The sequence below is a fragment of the Drosophila pseudoobscura genome, chromosome X (assembly GCF_009870125.1).
Source record: "Drosophila pseudoobscura strain MV-25-SWS-2005 chromosome X, UCI_Dpse_MV25, whole genome shotgun sequence".
NCBI lineage: Eukaryota > Metazoa > Arthropoda > Insecta > Diptera > Drosophilidae > Drosophila > Drosophila pseudoobscura.
Window position 1 is genome coordinate 31578448 of NC_046683.1, and position 16213 is coordinate 31594660.

At 43.8% G+C, this 16213-nt stretch overlaps 1 protein-coding gene across 5 annotated transcripts in view; it reads left to right on the top strand.

Moving 5' to 3' along the window:
• The window catches only part of LOC26534447 (cerebellar degeneration-related protein 2-like), a 140510-nt gene that overhangs the window by 17528 nt on the left and 106769 nt on the right, over window positions 1-16213 (top strand). For all 5 annotated transcript variants that reach the window (XM_033382727.1, XM_033382726.1, XM_033382730.1 and 2 more), the window contains exon 2: window positions 9534-9604. In XM_033382727.1, coding sequence (XP_033238618.1) covers window positions 9534-9604 — 71 coding nt within the window. The remainder of the gene's footprint in view (window positions 1-9533; window positions 9605-16213) is intronic.

Here is a 16213-nt window from a genome sequence, read left to right on the forward strand (position 1 = left end):
GGTAAATTAAAACTTAACACTACTAGGAGAACTAAGCATGCATTCAAAATCCAAAGTACCACTACAATTACTAATTATAAGAAAGATATTAGTATTAGTAATTTAATAAAAGGTAGGGAAATAATGATGGATATAATATGGTAGAGGAAATTATAATCCAAGCATAAGAACTTAATTCGATCTACAAAGTGGAAGGAACCACGGTATAAAGTTTCGAGTGAGTCTAATGTGAATCGTGAAGTTTATGCGGCTCAACAGATCAGGGCTATGTCTATGTCTATGTCAGCCCTGACCAAGTTGTGCACAAAAAGCACACCAAGCATTTTTCTACGGTTAACTAAAGATGGGAGGTTTACTAATAGCAGTCTACTAGAGTAAGATGGGAGTCTCACACCGCAACCCAGTTAAGACCCCGCAGAGCAAAAAGTAATAAGTATTTCTGCACCTGGTGTTTGTACTGATACGTAGGATCCGCATTTTAAAATCGGACGAACTAGCTAGGTATAGAGAGTCTTTGTTATATAGGAGTCTTCAAGTTCCATTGACCACCTCTTTATAAACCCAAGCACGCCCGTGTCCTTATTTACCATGGTAGAAATGTTTTCAGAACACTTTAGCTTGGCGTCTAATATAACACCAGATGTTTCAAGTGCGAAGTTAAAACCTTCTCAAACATTTTAGAATAGCGGATAACTTTGCTATGCCTCTATAATTTTTTGCGTCAGACTTGCTACCCTCTTCCAGATCAGGGAGAAGCAAGAAGAATCAATCAGAATTTATGATTATTGTGGAGATAATGTTTTTTACCCCCGATCGGCTGACTAATTATTTCGAATTAAATAAAATAAAAAATTACGATATGTACTTTAAAAGTATTGAAAATTATTTAAATTTGAAAACAATTTTTTTTTTCATTATGAACATGGATATTACTACTACTAATTTCAAATCTAAAAACAAAAAAAACCTTCTTTGGCATATCAGCTGCTGCTATACACCCCCAAACCATTACATTTCACTTCATTTCCGATGTGAACAAAAAAGAAAAGATTGGAGTTCGCAAAGGTTAGGTTAGGTTAACCCGGACGGCCCTTAGCGGGGCCGCGCATAGGCCAATATGGCCCTTAGTTATCCGGATGGGGGGGTGTATGAACCGTCGCGGGAGTGTTAATGTGGTTTTAAAAAGTCCCCGAGAATCGAGGTGTTTTTAGCATAGGCCAGCAGTTCCTGAGGCGTCCTTTTGGAGGCATCTTCCAGTGATGCCAACACTGGGGCGCCCAGGTATCTCCTCCTTGCCCTTGAGAGAGCCGGACAGTTGCAGATGAGATGTTCCAGGGTTTCGATAGCCCCAGGTTCCTCACATTTCCTGCAACTGTCTCTGTTGGTGATGCCTAGCTTTGCTGCATGTGCAGCAGCCAGACAGTGACCTGTTAGTATTCCCACCATCAGTCTGCAGTCCTTTCGTGGTAGGTGCAGTAGGTAGTGGCTAAGTTTCTCGTTGCGCTCCTTGCACATTATCTTCGAGGTTTTGCAGGTGGTGGTACTCCTCCACCTGCTATCAGTCTGTGCTCTAGCCTGCTTCTCTAGATCGCCTTGCAGCGTTCTGAGGGAGACAGGCACGTTCTCGGTTCTCCTATTCTCCAGCCCGACGCCTTCCTTAGCTAGTACGTCCGCCGCTTCGTTTCCTTCGATGCCCTGGTGGCTGGGAACCCAATAGATCCGCACTGTCTTTGTCGTGCTTAGGATGTCTAATGCCTCCCTGCTCGCCAAGACACTTCTGGAACTGACCACGGACGACTGCATGGATCTTATCGCCGCTTGGCTGTCGACGAATAGGTTGACCGCATCGTGTGTTCGTTCTGTGAGGAGAGCGACCTCCGCTGCTTTCCCGATGGCAAAAACTTCTGCCTGGAATATGCTGCATGGGTCGGGTAGCTTATACGACAGCCTTATCACGGGGTCTGTGCAGTATAGGCCCGCTCCTACTCCTCCGTCCATCTTGGAGCCGTCTGTGTATATATTGAGGTGCTCAGTTTGGTCCCTTCCAATCTTCCAGTCTTCAGGTCCCAGAGATGTGGTTGTTTTGACGTCAAGGCAAGTTTGGGGGGTCATGTAGTCAGTTGATCTGGTCATTTCCCTGCCGATTGAACTATGCCCGTATCCTTGTGGCGATAGATTTCCTGATGCTATGAGGCGTTGTGCTGCCTTTCCCGCAATCAGGCGAGCTTGAATGTCCAGGGGGTCGATTCCGAGTATGGTTTCGAGTGCTTTTGTTGGGGTTGACCTCAGCGCCCCTGTAATACAGAGCAGAGCCTGTCGCTGAGTCTTCTCCATAAGCTTATGGTATGTCTTCTTTTCAGTAGCCTGCCACCACACTAAGGCTCCATACAGCAGAGTTGGTCGCACCACCGAGATGTAGATCCAGTGCATTAGAGCAGGTGACAGGCCCCATGTGCTGCTGAGCATCTTCTTGGATGCATAAAGCGCAATGGTAGCCTTCTTCACCCTTTCCACTACATTGGGCCTCCATGCCAGCTTGCTGTCCAGTACTGTGCCTAGGTATTTCACCTGTGATTTTGGGGTCAGCCTAGTTTGGTCAATTTTCGGGGGGGTCCATATCTTTACCTTGTAAGAGGATGAGGTCCGTCTTGTCCGCGTTGATACTGAGTCCTACCTCTTCCGCCCACTCACGTATCTCCCTGAGTGTACGTTCCATTAAGGAGCTGAGGGTCGATGGACATACACCCGTAATAAGTATGCTTATGTCATCTGCATAAGCTGTTATCTTTGGGGCCTTCCTTTCAAATCTCTTGATGAGGTCGTCGACCACCAGATTCCACAGTAGTGGCGACAGGACTCCACCCTGAGGTGTGCCTCTGTGTGCCCCCTTTACCATGGAAGCAGTGCCCCACTCCGATTGCACCCGTCTGCAACTTAGGAGGTTTTTGATCCAGACGTTGATTGCAGGGTGTATGTTATTCGCTTCTAGGCGACTTGTTATTGCGGTTGTGGCCACGTTGTTGAATGCTCCTGAGATGTCCACAAATGCTCCCAAAGCATACTTTTTGTTGTGAAGGGCGCTCTCGATGGTGGCTACTAGCGAGTGTAGTGCCGTCTCCACTGATTTCCCTTTAGTGTAGGCGTGTTGGTTTGTTGACATCAGTCCCTCTACCTCATTCCTGATGTGCAAATCCAACAGCTTTTCTAGTGTTTTTAGTATAAAGGAGGTAAGGCTTATCGGTCTGTAGTCCTTGGGACTCACGTGGCTGCACTTTCCTGCCTTAGGGAGGAAGACAACTCTCGAGGTTCTCCATTGGATGGGGATATAGCCCGTACTTAGGCATGCTGAGTATATTGCGAGGAGCCATGGGGTGATAACCTCTTTGGTCAACTGCATCATGGCTGGGAATATCCCGTCCAGTCCTGGTGCTTTTATGCCCGCGAAGGAGTCTATGGCCCAGTGTATTCTCTTAGTGGTTAACAGACCTATTGGAGGGTGGTGTTCCTCGGTTGCTAGGTCCTGATGCTCCTTGGCGTCAGTGACCTCGGTGCATCCAGGGAAGTGCGCCTCCATTAGTGCTGTTAGGGCTTCTTTGCTGCCCTCTGTCCACTGTCCGTTGTCTAGTTTTAGTTGGCTCTGTACTGTGGGCTGCTTTGAAAGCAGCTTCCGAAGCCTGGCGGTTTCGGGCACTTTCTCGATGTTGGAGCAGAAGTTTCTCCACTAGTTCCTTTGTGCCTTACGTATTTCCTTCTTGTAGCTCCTAAGTAGGATTTTATATTCCTCATTGACAATCTCCTCGTTCGCTTGTTTGGCGATCTTGAAGAATTCCTTGAGGTTGTTCCTTTGGAGAGAGAGATCTCGGTTCCACCAGAGTGGCTTGGACCTCCTCTTCGTTCTCGAGGGTTTGCATGATGCATGGTAGGCGTTCAGTAGCTCGTTGGATAGGGTCTTTAGGGACTTCTCTATATCCTCCGCGGATTTCACTGAGCCCGGATTCGCGAGCTTCGAAGTAACTGTCTTTTTAAACTTTGCCCAGTTTGTGTTCCGGGGGTTTCTATAGACTGTTGTCTTCGAAAGGTGTTTGAATTCGCACTTGAACTGAATGTACTTATGGTCTGAGAAGGATGGTCTATCGAGGACCCTCCAGCTAGATACCGTAGTACTGTTTCCCATTGCAAGTGTTAGGTCTAGCACGTTAGATGAGGTCGGTCCTACGAAGGTGTGCTCCTCCCCAACGTTTGCTATATATAGATTAGTTGCTAGTATAAAGTCTAAGAGTGACTCACCTCTGTCATTGATGTCGGTGCTTCCCCACACATTATGGTGGGCGTTGGCGTCCGTTCCGATGACGAGTTGATAGTTTTTGGTGCCGGCTTCTGTCACCAGGCTCCAGAGTTCGTCGGGTGGTGCGGGTCTGTCGTGAGCCATGTAGCAGGAAGCCACCAGAAGGCGCTTTTCCTCACTTTCCAGCATCACAACCGTCAGGTCATCCGTGCTGTAATGAGACATAAGGTAAGCATGGATTCCCTTTCGTACGAGTACGACGGTTCTGCTCCTGCTTACCGATGTTGAGTAGAACAGGTTATGATTTGAGGACTTTAGTCCGGCCACTGAATTGCCTGTCGCAATCCAGGGCTCCTGGACTAGAGCTATGTCGGCGAGCCCTTGCTCCATGGCGATGAGGAGCTCCGCCGACGCTACCTTTCTTTTATGCAAGTTGAGCTGCAGCACACTCAGCATGGGTGGCTGGCTCGCTTGCACCTGACGGGTTGACTACCAGCGTCAGGTCACCGTCTTCCTCTTCTTCATCTTCAAGCGCAAAACCCTGGGCGGCCTCCACGATGGACTCGAGACCTAGGTCCTTTTCCACCTCGCCTGCCTGCAGGGTATGCGCGTCCTTGTCCGCAGGGTGGCGCTTTTTGAGGCGCAGGTAGACGCTACCCATGCCCCACGCCATCTTCCCGAACTTGGGGTATAGCAGATCCTCTGCTTCCTTGTTTATTTGGAGGATCACACACTGGCCCCCCTCGTTGGGTAGTGGGCTACCAATGTGTAGGATCCTCCAGTCGGCCGTTGGCACGTCCGCGTTTTGCCGCTGAAGGAGCTTCAGCGCTCGGTCCCCCTGGATCGTGATGGGGAAGAGTACCTTCGCCTTAGGCTTGGACGGGATAAGCTCCCGGTCCACAACCTCCAGCTTGGCCCCCTCCCACATCGCCTCCAGTTGGCAGACCGTACGCGTCAGCCACCTTAGGGTTGGGTCATCATTGCACTCAGGATCGTTTGGTCACCTCGCTGACCTTCGCTTTCGGCTTCTTGGCCGCTTTCGGTGGAGGGGCTGCACTCCTGGGCCCGCGTTGCCGCTTGCTCGCTGGAGTGTCCTTAATGGCACTCTCAGTCGAGCGTTGCCTCTTGGTGGCCATCATCTCCTCCACCTTATTGGCATATTCGCCATTCGACGCCCTCATCTGTGGCATCTGGGCATAGTGTAGCCGACCCTCCTCTACTCTCTGCTCGGCCCAGGCTAGCTTGACCTTCTCCTCCTGGGAGATGTCTGCTTTGCCTTGCAGCCGGCTTTTTATGTTGAGGGCCGCTTTGTATTGCGCGTTGGCCTTCATCCCCTCCTTGGAACGCTTCGGCCCTTCCCTACGCAGGGAGCTGGTGCCTGGTTCCGGCGAGCGGAGAAGGCTCTCTTCGTCCGTCCTGCTTAGAGAGAGCACGCTCTCCAGATCCGTGTCTGTATCGACTACGGCATCTGTGCGGCTCAACTTGCAGGGCACGGAGTGAGTTGTTTTTGTTGTTGTTGTTGTGGCAGTAGCTTTACAACTGACCTGGCCTGCTCCCGCCAAGTCTGAGGTGTGACCGCTGGCGACACGCAGAGAGGACTGCTCCTCCCCGTGCCCGCCGGTGGTAGCAGTCACGCTTTCCACCGACGTTTGGGTTGACATCCCAACCCGTGCTTTATCCTTCTTCGCCTCCATATTTGGCCCGAGGGTCCATACTGGTTAATATTTTTCGGGGGGACCACCCCCTAGCGTTTTAGGCCTGACCGCCAGGCACCTATAGCCATGGCCCTGGTTCGGTTCCCCCGACTTTGAATTACCCTTGTCCGGGGTGATGCAGTGTCCATTGCCCAGCCGGCACCCTCGTGGAGGGTTCAGCTAGAGGATTTTCGCCAGCCGGAGTTCGCAAAACTTCACTTAAATAAGCCAGATTCTTTTTGGGAGAATGTTATATTTAGTGAGGAGTCTAAATATAATATATTCGGACATAATGGACCATCCAAAGTATGGAGAAAGGATAATCAAGCCATGAAAGAGAAAGATCGCATGTTTGGGATTTGCTAGAAAAAAAAAATTAGGAAACATAAAATTTCCTCCAAGGAAATCCTTAAAACGGCTCTGATGACAGAATGGGAGAAAATTAATCCAAATGAAACCAATCATCAACCAAGCTGTTATTCGGCCCCACCAAATATTGAAATCAGAAAAAATTGGGGACAATAAGTTTTTTTTCGTACAAAATAAAAAGTGTCCGAATAATTGTTGTTCGTAAAAAAGTGGCCTTTTTGATACTTTTAATTTTTTTTTGGTATGCCAAAACAGTTTTTTTTTTTTTGTTTTTAGATTTGAAATTAGTAGTAGTAATATCCATGTTCATAATGAAATAAAAATTTGTTTTCAAACTTAAATACTTTTCAAGTTATTTATAAAGAAAGTTGATATAGACGAGTGTCCGAATAAATGTTGTGCTGACTGTATCTCTACGTACACTTAGAAAACGAACTACATATTCATGTTTAGTTGCGGATAACTTCTAATATAAGGCACTTTGGGCAACGATTTTTTTTTTATAATATTCTTTGCTTATTTCTAAACCCATCTACATTTGTTTTTTATTCAATAAAACAAACTTAATAGGAAAAACAATCATTAAAAAAAACATAAGATAAATTTGACACCTCAAAAGTCTGCGTACACTCTAACAATTCTGCGACTAACACGACTAAAATTCTAAGTTGTTAATATTTTGTGTGTTCTTCCTATCGTTTTAAAACATCTGCCAGACGTCTAGGCATTGAGTCAACCAGATTCCTGGTGTCCTCGGCAGTTATTTTGCCCCATTCCTCCAGGATAACTTCCTTCAGCATGTTTTTAGAGCTTATGGTGTGCTTACGAATCCTGCGATCGAGTTAATCCCATAGATATTCTGTGGGATTCAGGTCTGGGGACTAAGGAGGCGATCGAAGCTCATTTTGTACATTGTAAAGCAAACAGAGCTTAACATTGTGGGCAGTATGCGTCGGATCATTGTCTTGTTGGCAGCAAAAGTCGTCTTCAAGCTGTAATTTTTGGGCACTCTGCTGAAGGATTTTTTTCAGAATTTGAATATATGCTTTGTGGTCCATTGTGGATTCTATAAAAACGAGATTTCCAACACCATTGGCCGCCATACAACCCCACACCATTACACCAGCACTTCCATGTTTTACAGTCGGTAGTAAATGGTCTTTGTCCATGGCTGTTCCGCATATTCACCAAAAAATTTCCTTGTCTTTTATGCCCTTGCTCTCATCTGACAAATGACCCTTTTCCAGAAGCTGGGAACCTTGTAAATGTGCTCATTGGCGAAATCCATACGCTATTGACCTTTCCTATTGACCCCAGATACATACGGCTTCCTGCGAGCATCTCGGTCATGATACCCCGCCTTTTTCCAAGTGTGTCGGACAGTTTCTTCAGATACAACTTTGGAGAAGCCTATATTCAAATTCTGAAAGAAATCGTTCAGCAGAGTGCCCAAAAATTACAGCTTGAAGACGAACCACCATCGAACCACAAAAACAGTACCACAGCGAACTCAGACCTTAATTAGTAAATTTAAAAACTAAAATGAAATATATAATAAAATAAAAATTTAAATATGAAATGAAATGAATATTGATAACCTACATCATGGGTACCCATTTTACGAGCTACTTCATCGGTACCCATTTCACTAGCTTTTAGACGAGTACCCATATCACTAGTTCGGGGGTAAACGATGTGGTGTCGCTGGTCCCCATGTCGTAGGACATTGCGGGTAAAAATGGAAATGATGAAAAGCATTGTTAAGGGTTAGTAAAGAAAGTACCCCTGGTCTGTTAGGGAGTGGTGATATCACCACATCTGAACTAGTTCCCAGTACTGCTGGGAAGGAAGAGTTTTCGAACATAAACTATACATACACCCAGCGACAAAAAAACGAGGGGGAGCGCTGTGAGTTGCTGATGTGACCGCAACTCTAAATTTATACCTGATACATACTGTAGTCAGTATGGCTATATTGAGCAACAATGAGTGCGTGCAGGAGAGACACAAAACGTGTCTGAACATGTCGTCGGACGCTGCGTAGCCACTGAAAATTGATTTGTTCCTTTTGGCTATACAAGTGATCCGATCTGATTCAGATCTGTTAGATATGGTAATTCTTTATTTTTACGTTGACATGCAATGACTTCATCTTACAAGAGGCGATGCAATTACTGAACCGTCAAGTGGCCCGTGTGACACCAGCAGAAGGCTGTTACGCGTGGATCCCAGGCAAAACGCAGCCCTCCTCCCGCCCAACCGACCGAGGGGCGCTGCCGCATGACGCGCGGTGCGTAGCCGAACCAAACGCGAACATGCAAGAAAGATAGATATTAGACTAACATTCGAGGAAAATTACCACTAAACTCACTAAGAAACTAAGCATGCAATCAAAATACAAATACCACTACAGTTACTAATTAATCGAAAGGTGTGTAAGGATTAATAATTTAATAAGAGGAAGAGAATTAGTATTGGATATAATATGGTAGAGGGAATTATAATCCGAGCATAAGACCCTAAACGGTTCATGCAAAGAATAATTCGATCTACAAAGTGGAAGGAACAACGGTATAAAATTTCTAGTCAGTCTAACAGGAATCGTGAAGTTTATGCGGCTCAACAGATCAGGGCTGTCTATGTCACCCCTGATCAAGTTGTGCATAAATATCACACCAAGCATTATTCTACGGTTAACTAAGGATGGGAGGTTTACCCTAACATCAAAAAAAAAACTGCGTGGTCAAAGTTTTACGAGCGCCGAAGAAGCAGTTGAAGAGTTTAAAAACCATGTTTTGGTGGTGTCTCAAGGGGAGAGGAAAAACTGCTATGACCAATGGTTCAAGCGAATGCAAAAGTGGGGGAATATTTTCAAAAACAATAAAACCATTTTTATTTAAAAATTGTTGTTCTTATTTCCTATTCCCGAAATATAAATAGCAACGCTCGTATGCATTTCATGTTAGAAAAGCCTATAATGTAGGCTTGCAGAAAAATCACTGTCGGCCTGTGTAACTAATCCTCGCGGATTCACAATAAACTCTACTCTGTCTCAGCAAAGGTTAATTTGCAGTGCTCTCACTATCGTCCATCTAGTTCCAGGAGCACCTCCACCACCAGCTAAAGACAAATTATACATAAAAACAACAACACAATACAATACCCATAAATTCTTTCTTTTACAGACGTAAAATGGATGAAACTAATCGCGATGCGTCCCAGTGTGGACGAGGTGTGTCGCAGTTTATGCTTGATGGTAAGTAGTTTGGACTCAGTCAGAGTTTCCTGTTTTTAAATATTTTTGTATAGATAATCAGGCAGGCTGCGTTTTTCATTTACTTTTTCGGATTACGTTTTAAGCCAAACCGTTTCGTTTTAAGGCTCTACAGTTTTCACATATTTTTGCTGTTTGCAAACGAAAATTGTGTTTGTCCTGGCCAATTTTTTCCGAGCCAAATTTGAGGTTAAAATACAATTTTTATAAAGGAAGCAAAATTTAAATTACCCCGATGTAGGTGTCAAGTTTATGTTAATGCATAAAAAAGGAATCAATTTTTTTCCTTTTGGAATTTAGGTTCCTTTCGTTGTATAAAAAGCCGTTTACTTTTCATTTCGTCAAGGAAAATGTTTTCGTTTTGAAAACGAATAAATCTTGCGGAATGTGAAAACTGGAGTCCCAATTTATGTGTATTGAAAAGTTAATTGGAAAACTTTTGTCAATGTTAAAAACGGAGATTGCAGATTGGATGGTTTGGTGATTCGGCGAGGACCCCTTCGTGGTGGCACGAGGGTAGGGGCAGAGTGGGACGATGTTGGTGGCTAGGCTATTTGATATGAACTTACGCAGTTGATGTCACTTGAGTACCTAGTCTGATATGTTCCTTTATTATCATTATTACTTTACACTTACAACACTGGTTCTTATGTCCGTATCGCGCCTGTACTTTGAGTCGGGTTTGCACGCAAGTTTAAGTTGATTCGATTCAACGTCTGCACTCGCGGGCCAGGTGCCTACGTAAGTTTTTCCCTGGTCTTAGTCAGGTCTTATTATTTTATATTATTATTTGCTACCGTCGTGTCGGCGGGCGTACCTCTGCGGAGAACTCGTGTCTCAATATCTCCGTGATCATGTGTCGCCTTGACCGTGGGATTCTATATAGGCGACTCGGCACGTTCTGCGTCGGCGCGTGGTGCGAGCTCTCACGGCGTCATCTTTTCGCGGTCGCTGGACTCGGACGGCTGCACTGGATAGCCGCTAAGTCTGATGGTTTGACTCGCATAGCTCGAAATATTTGGTCGGCGATTTTGGTGTCCTCGCACGCCGGGGTTTCTGCAGGCTTTCTTCGCGCCGGTGTCATCTTTCCGTGGTGGATGGACTCGGGCGGCGAACCTGAGAAGCCGCGTGACCGACCGTTTGGTTCGCGGTAGGGGAAGTCCGCGTTACCTGGTGTGTTTGGTCTGCGTTTGTGGAGTCGGCATATGTCGATATGGCTATATGGCTTAGGGCTAAGAAAAAGTGTGGGATGTCTGATGTAACATATTTAATAAATCTTATCTTTTAACGTATCGCTATAGGAGTTGTAACGAACCCTTTTAGGTTTACACGTTACACGGTGAAAGAAAAAAAGTGGAACATATATGTACATATGTGTCCAGCCGACTGGGGCCCGGAGGAGCCACTGGAGATGGGCAAGTGACGAATTCGTACTTATCTTGGATTGGGTTGGAAAGATTCACTGATGCTGGCTGGGGTGAACTTCTTCTTTTGATTAGGCGAAGATCCGGCTCGAAGGACCAATGTTTTTAGGGAGCGGTGACAAATGTGCAAAAGAATCAAAGGCGAAGACGTGTAGTTCCAATAAAGGTGTTCCAGTGTATTTTCGTATATTTCTGTCAGTATGTATAAGGTGCGAATATGCACGACGTAATTAAAACTTTGCTTAAGCGTTGCGCTGAGGTAGACGCCGTGTGGATCGTGGATCTTCCGAGAAGAAGAACAAGAAAAATTTATTTGCAATTATTTTTGCTTGTTTTTATATACTATTCTTAAAATCATATCATTAACGCACGTAAAATTAATAATATTCATTGACGTTCTTGGGTTCATGCCAAGTGAGGTACAAATAGGAAATTATAGCATAGCAAAAACAGACTGCTACGTGTTGCCGTCTCGCTTCTCCCCACGCTGGAGAAGGAACACTTGATGTCGACTCCAATATGCTGCCCTCTCGTTTTAATTCACCAATATATATGCAGAAGACTTTTTGCTTAATTTCATTTGATCAAGTACACGGTCTGGCAACGTACTGAGTGACACAGAACAAAAAAAAAAACGGTTGCTCTCCGAGCTCAAACGAGCTCGTTAAAGAGCCGATGCAAACGGTTGCTCTCTATAAGTCTTTTCTCAAAGTGTGAGTAAAAGACACTTATTTGCTGACATCGAGAAACGGTTTTTTGCGAGCTATGAATGAAAAATATGGATACAAAAATGCGTGAAACCGGGAGCGCTTTAAAACGAAACATTTTGGTTGAAGACGTAATCCTCAAAAGTAAGTGAAACTCGGAGCCTGGCTGATTGACAATGGAAGGGAATATTTGTCTAACGAAATGCGTGAATTTTGTTCTGAAAGAGGTATCAGCTATCATTTGACTATTCCTCACAGTCCACAGCTAAATGGTATTTCTGAACGAATGATCAGAACAATTACAGAAAAGACTTGTTCCATGGTAAATGATCTAAAATGAAAACAAGTTTTTGGTGCGAAGCAATTTTACCTGCAACATAATTAATAAATAGATGCCCAACTCTAGAGTTAAAAGATGCTAAAAAAAACACCATTTAAATTGTGACATAGTAAAAAGCCTGTTTTTAAGTATTTTACAATATTTGGCTCAACGGTATACGTTGTTAATAATGAAAGAAAACAAAATGTCAATTTCGATGAAAAATCGATTAAATGTATGTATACTTGTTGCATATGAACAAAATGGTTTAAAACTGTGGAATCAAGGAAGTTAATGGCAGCTAGAGATGTTGCGGCGGACGTAAAAAATATGTTAAATTCAAGATCTGTAGAAGATTGTGCTATACAGCCCGAAGACTCAATTTTCCAAAATGATAGACTGGAACAGTTAGACGATCCTTTTTTTGGATAATGAAAACCAAAAAACGGAAGTCGATTGTCAAGTTGCACACACTGAAAATATAGAGTCTTGCTTTCCATTACCATAAATGGAAAATTTTGAAACTGTTAATGACAGTTCAAAAACAATATACAGACTTGTGAAAATTTAAAAGTTACTGGTGAGACTGAAGAAATCAGACGAAGTAAAAGATTAAAAGACAATCCTAACATATATTATAGATTATTACAAAAATGTCTAATGAATTCTTATACTTACTTTAATAATATTCCAAATTGTTTTGAAGAAATAAAAAATGGGGATAATAACATTAATTGGTAATTCAAGATGAGTTAGGTTCCCATTCTCAAAATAAAACATGGTCTTTGGTAGAAAGCCCTCAAAACAAAAATACAATCGATTATAAATGGGTGTTTACTATGAAACAAAATATAATCGAAAATTTAGTTCGATATAAAGCAGGACTTGTAGCTCGTGCCTTCACGCAAGAACATCTGACGGATTGTTAAAAAACATTTCACCAGTTGCACGTACTTTTAGTTTTCGAGATATTCTGATATTAGAAAATCAATACGATTTGAAAATTCATCATATGGATGTCATGACAACATTACTTAATGTTAATCTTAAAGAGGACATTTATATAAAGATTCCTTAAGGATTGACACATGATGAGGGTAAAGTATGCAAACTAAATAAAGCTAAAACACGCAGCTTGGTTCTGGTGATTTAAAAAAATTCCACATTTTATTGGCATAACAATAGATAGACATGGGGATCAATTATAAATCACTCAATTTATATAAAAAATGGTTTAAGAAAATTTACTAAGATATCTAAAAGGCACATTTAATTTAAAATTAACTTTTACAAATCATGTGAATTCTGTTTGCCTGTTTTACTGCAGTACCGTTAAACAAAAATCAGTAGCTTCATCTACTAAAGCGGAATACATGGCGTTATTCGAAAGTATTAGAAAAGCCTTATGGTTAAAATCCAATCACTATATTTGAAGACAAACAGGGTTGCATAAGTATAGCGAATAATCCAAGCTCCTACAAGAGAACTAAGCACACATGTACATATGTAGATATTTAATCTTGCTTCACTGAAGGATAAATTAAAAAGAAACTAATCTCTGTCCAGTATATTTCCACATATGAGAAATTGGCCTGATTTTTTGAAGAAACCGCTGCCAGCAGCTAAACTTCTCCCTTTAAGAAGACATTGGGACTCACCTTGCACCTCGCAACAACTTTAATAACAACTTTTTTGGTTTACTAATTGAGCTTCGATTGAGCTCTCTGGATTATTTCTAGATTACCAATGCAAGCGTTTCCCCATAGTTCGGACCCATATGTCCAAATTGGTTTGAGAACTGCATTGTACAAAAGTACTTTATAGTCCAGTTTTAGTGGCGAACGGACGTTTATATGACAATGTAGATTTCTAGCTTTAAATTTCAGTAGATTTCTTTTAGCTTCGATATGTTTACGCCAAGGGAGCCGTCTATCAAAATGGACACCAAGCTATGTTACTTCGGTGGTTTATAAAATGTTGATGTTATTCAGAGACACTGGTGGGCACATTTTTATACCCGATACTCAAAATGAGTATTGGGGTATATTAGATTTGTGGTAAAAGTGGATGTGTGTAACGTCCAGAAGGAATCGTTTCCGACCCCATAAACTATATATATTGTTGATCAGCATCAATAGCCGAGTCGATTGAGCCATGTCTGTCTGTCCGTCCGTCTGTCCGTCCGTCCGTCCGTCCGTCCCCTTCAGCGCCTAGTGCTCAAAGACTATAAGAGGTAGAGCAACGATGTTTTGGATCCAGACTTCTGTGATATGTCACTGCTACAAAAATATTTCAAAACTTCGCCCCGCCCACTTCCGCCCCCACAAAGGACGAAATTCTGTGGCATCCACATTTTTAAAGATACGATAAAACCAAGAATCGTAGAGGAAGACTATATGTTCTAGAGCGTAAAATCTCAACCAGATCGTATAATTATTATAGCCAGAATCAAGAAAACAATTTCATTCTTTCTCGCTCTGTCTCTCTCTAACACACAGGTTTCATGGTCAGTTTTGCCAATTGCAAAATATGAGTTCAAGGATCTCAGAACCTATAAAAGCCAGAGTAACCAAATTTGGTATCCATACTCCTGTGATATCGGACCTTGACCGTTTCGTGTCCAAATTTCGCCACACCCCCTTCCGCCCCCGCAAAGGACGAAAATCTGGGGCACCCACAATATTGCACATAGACAATGACCACATCTATCAGATTGTAAATAGGTAGTTCTTATAGCATTGAGCATTAATACGAAAATCTGGGGATATTCACAAATCTCAGAGACTATTAACTTTAGAGTAACCAAATTTGGTATCCACACTCCTGTTAGATCTCACTATAAAACGTATATCTCAGAATTTCGCCCCACCCCCTTCTGCCCCCACAAAGGACGAAAATCTGTTGCATCCTCAATATTGCACATTCGAGAAAACTAAAAACGCAGAATCATAGATAATGATCATATCTATCAGGTTGCTGAATTTGGATCAGATCATTTTTATAGCCAAAGGGAACAAATCAATTTGCACTGGCCACGCAGCGCCCGAGGTCACGCTCAGACTGATTTTCTGTCTCTCTCGCACGCACTCTTTGTCATGTCGTTCAATATTAGCAGCGTCTGCCGGAGGAGAGCCATACTGACTAAGTATCGGGTATAAATGTAGAGTTGCGGTCTCCGCAGCAACTCACAACGTTCCCCCTCGTTTCTTTTAGGGTAACGGTGACATATTTCGCACTTTTGCTCGTTTACGTGCATGCATCAGTCTGCTAGCCATTTTATTTAAGGCCACGAGATGAGTTGATAAGTGTTGCTCTTGTAAGGCACTTTGAGCGAGTTGTTGTAAGACTGTTTGTCGGTATATCTGCTGTGTAGATGATATACAGTGTCGGTCCCAGCACGCTAGCCTGTACTTGTGCACTGATGTCATACAAGGCACAAACACTTTTTACAATGCTCTTGGCACATTTTTTGATTCTTGTGTCTCGCTTTCTTGTCCGATTAGATCTGGACAGCCCGCTTGGTTTACCAAAGAGTTATCCAATCTAAAAAACTTAAAATCAAGATTTTATAAAAAATTTCAAGAAGTGGGCTCTCCTACTTCTCACTCTCGTTATGTAATAGCTCGGTCAAACTTTTCAGTTCTTAATGCTCTGTAAGGAAGTTCTCAGGCCGAGGTACAGCTTCTCAGTCTGTCCTTCCCCACAGCAAAATTTGTTGTGTGAGGACCTAAGGGGAGAGCCGTTCGCAGCGAAAGCGCACCCGTGGGGTGGATCGAGGCGCGGGTGAACCCGTGCTTGGGGAGCTGCCGAGACGTGCGTTGGGGGTCATGCGAGGCGGGAGGAGGGGGTTTGGGTCAGGGGTCGGAAGGGTAGGGGAGAGGGGAGCCCAGCTTAGTAGATGCCGCATGATCCACGACTCAAATCTGCGTCGCCGGGTCCCCAGGGCGAGGGTGTAGGAGAGGGAACCCAGCTTTGCGGATGCCGCGTGAATCCACGACTCACATCCAGCATCGCCGGGTCCCCCAGGGCGAGGGTGTAGGAGAGGGAACCCAGCTTTGCGGATGCCGCGTGAATCCACGACTCACATCCAGCATCGCCGGGTCCCCAGGGGAGAAAGGTATGGGAAAGCGAAGCCCAGCTT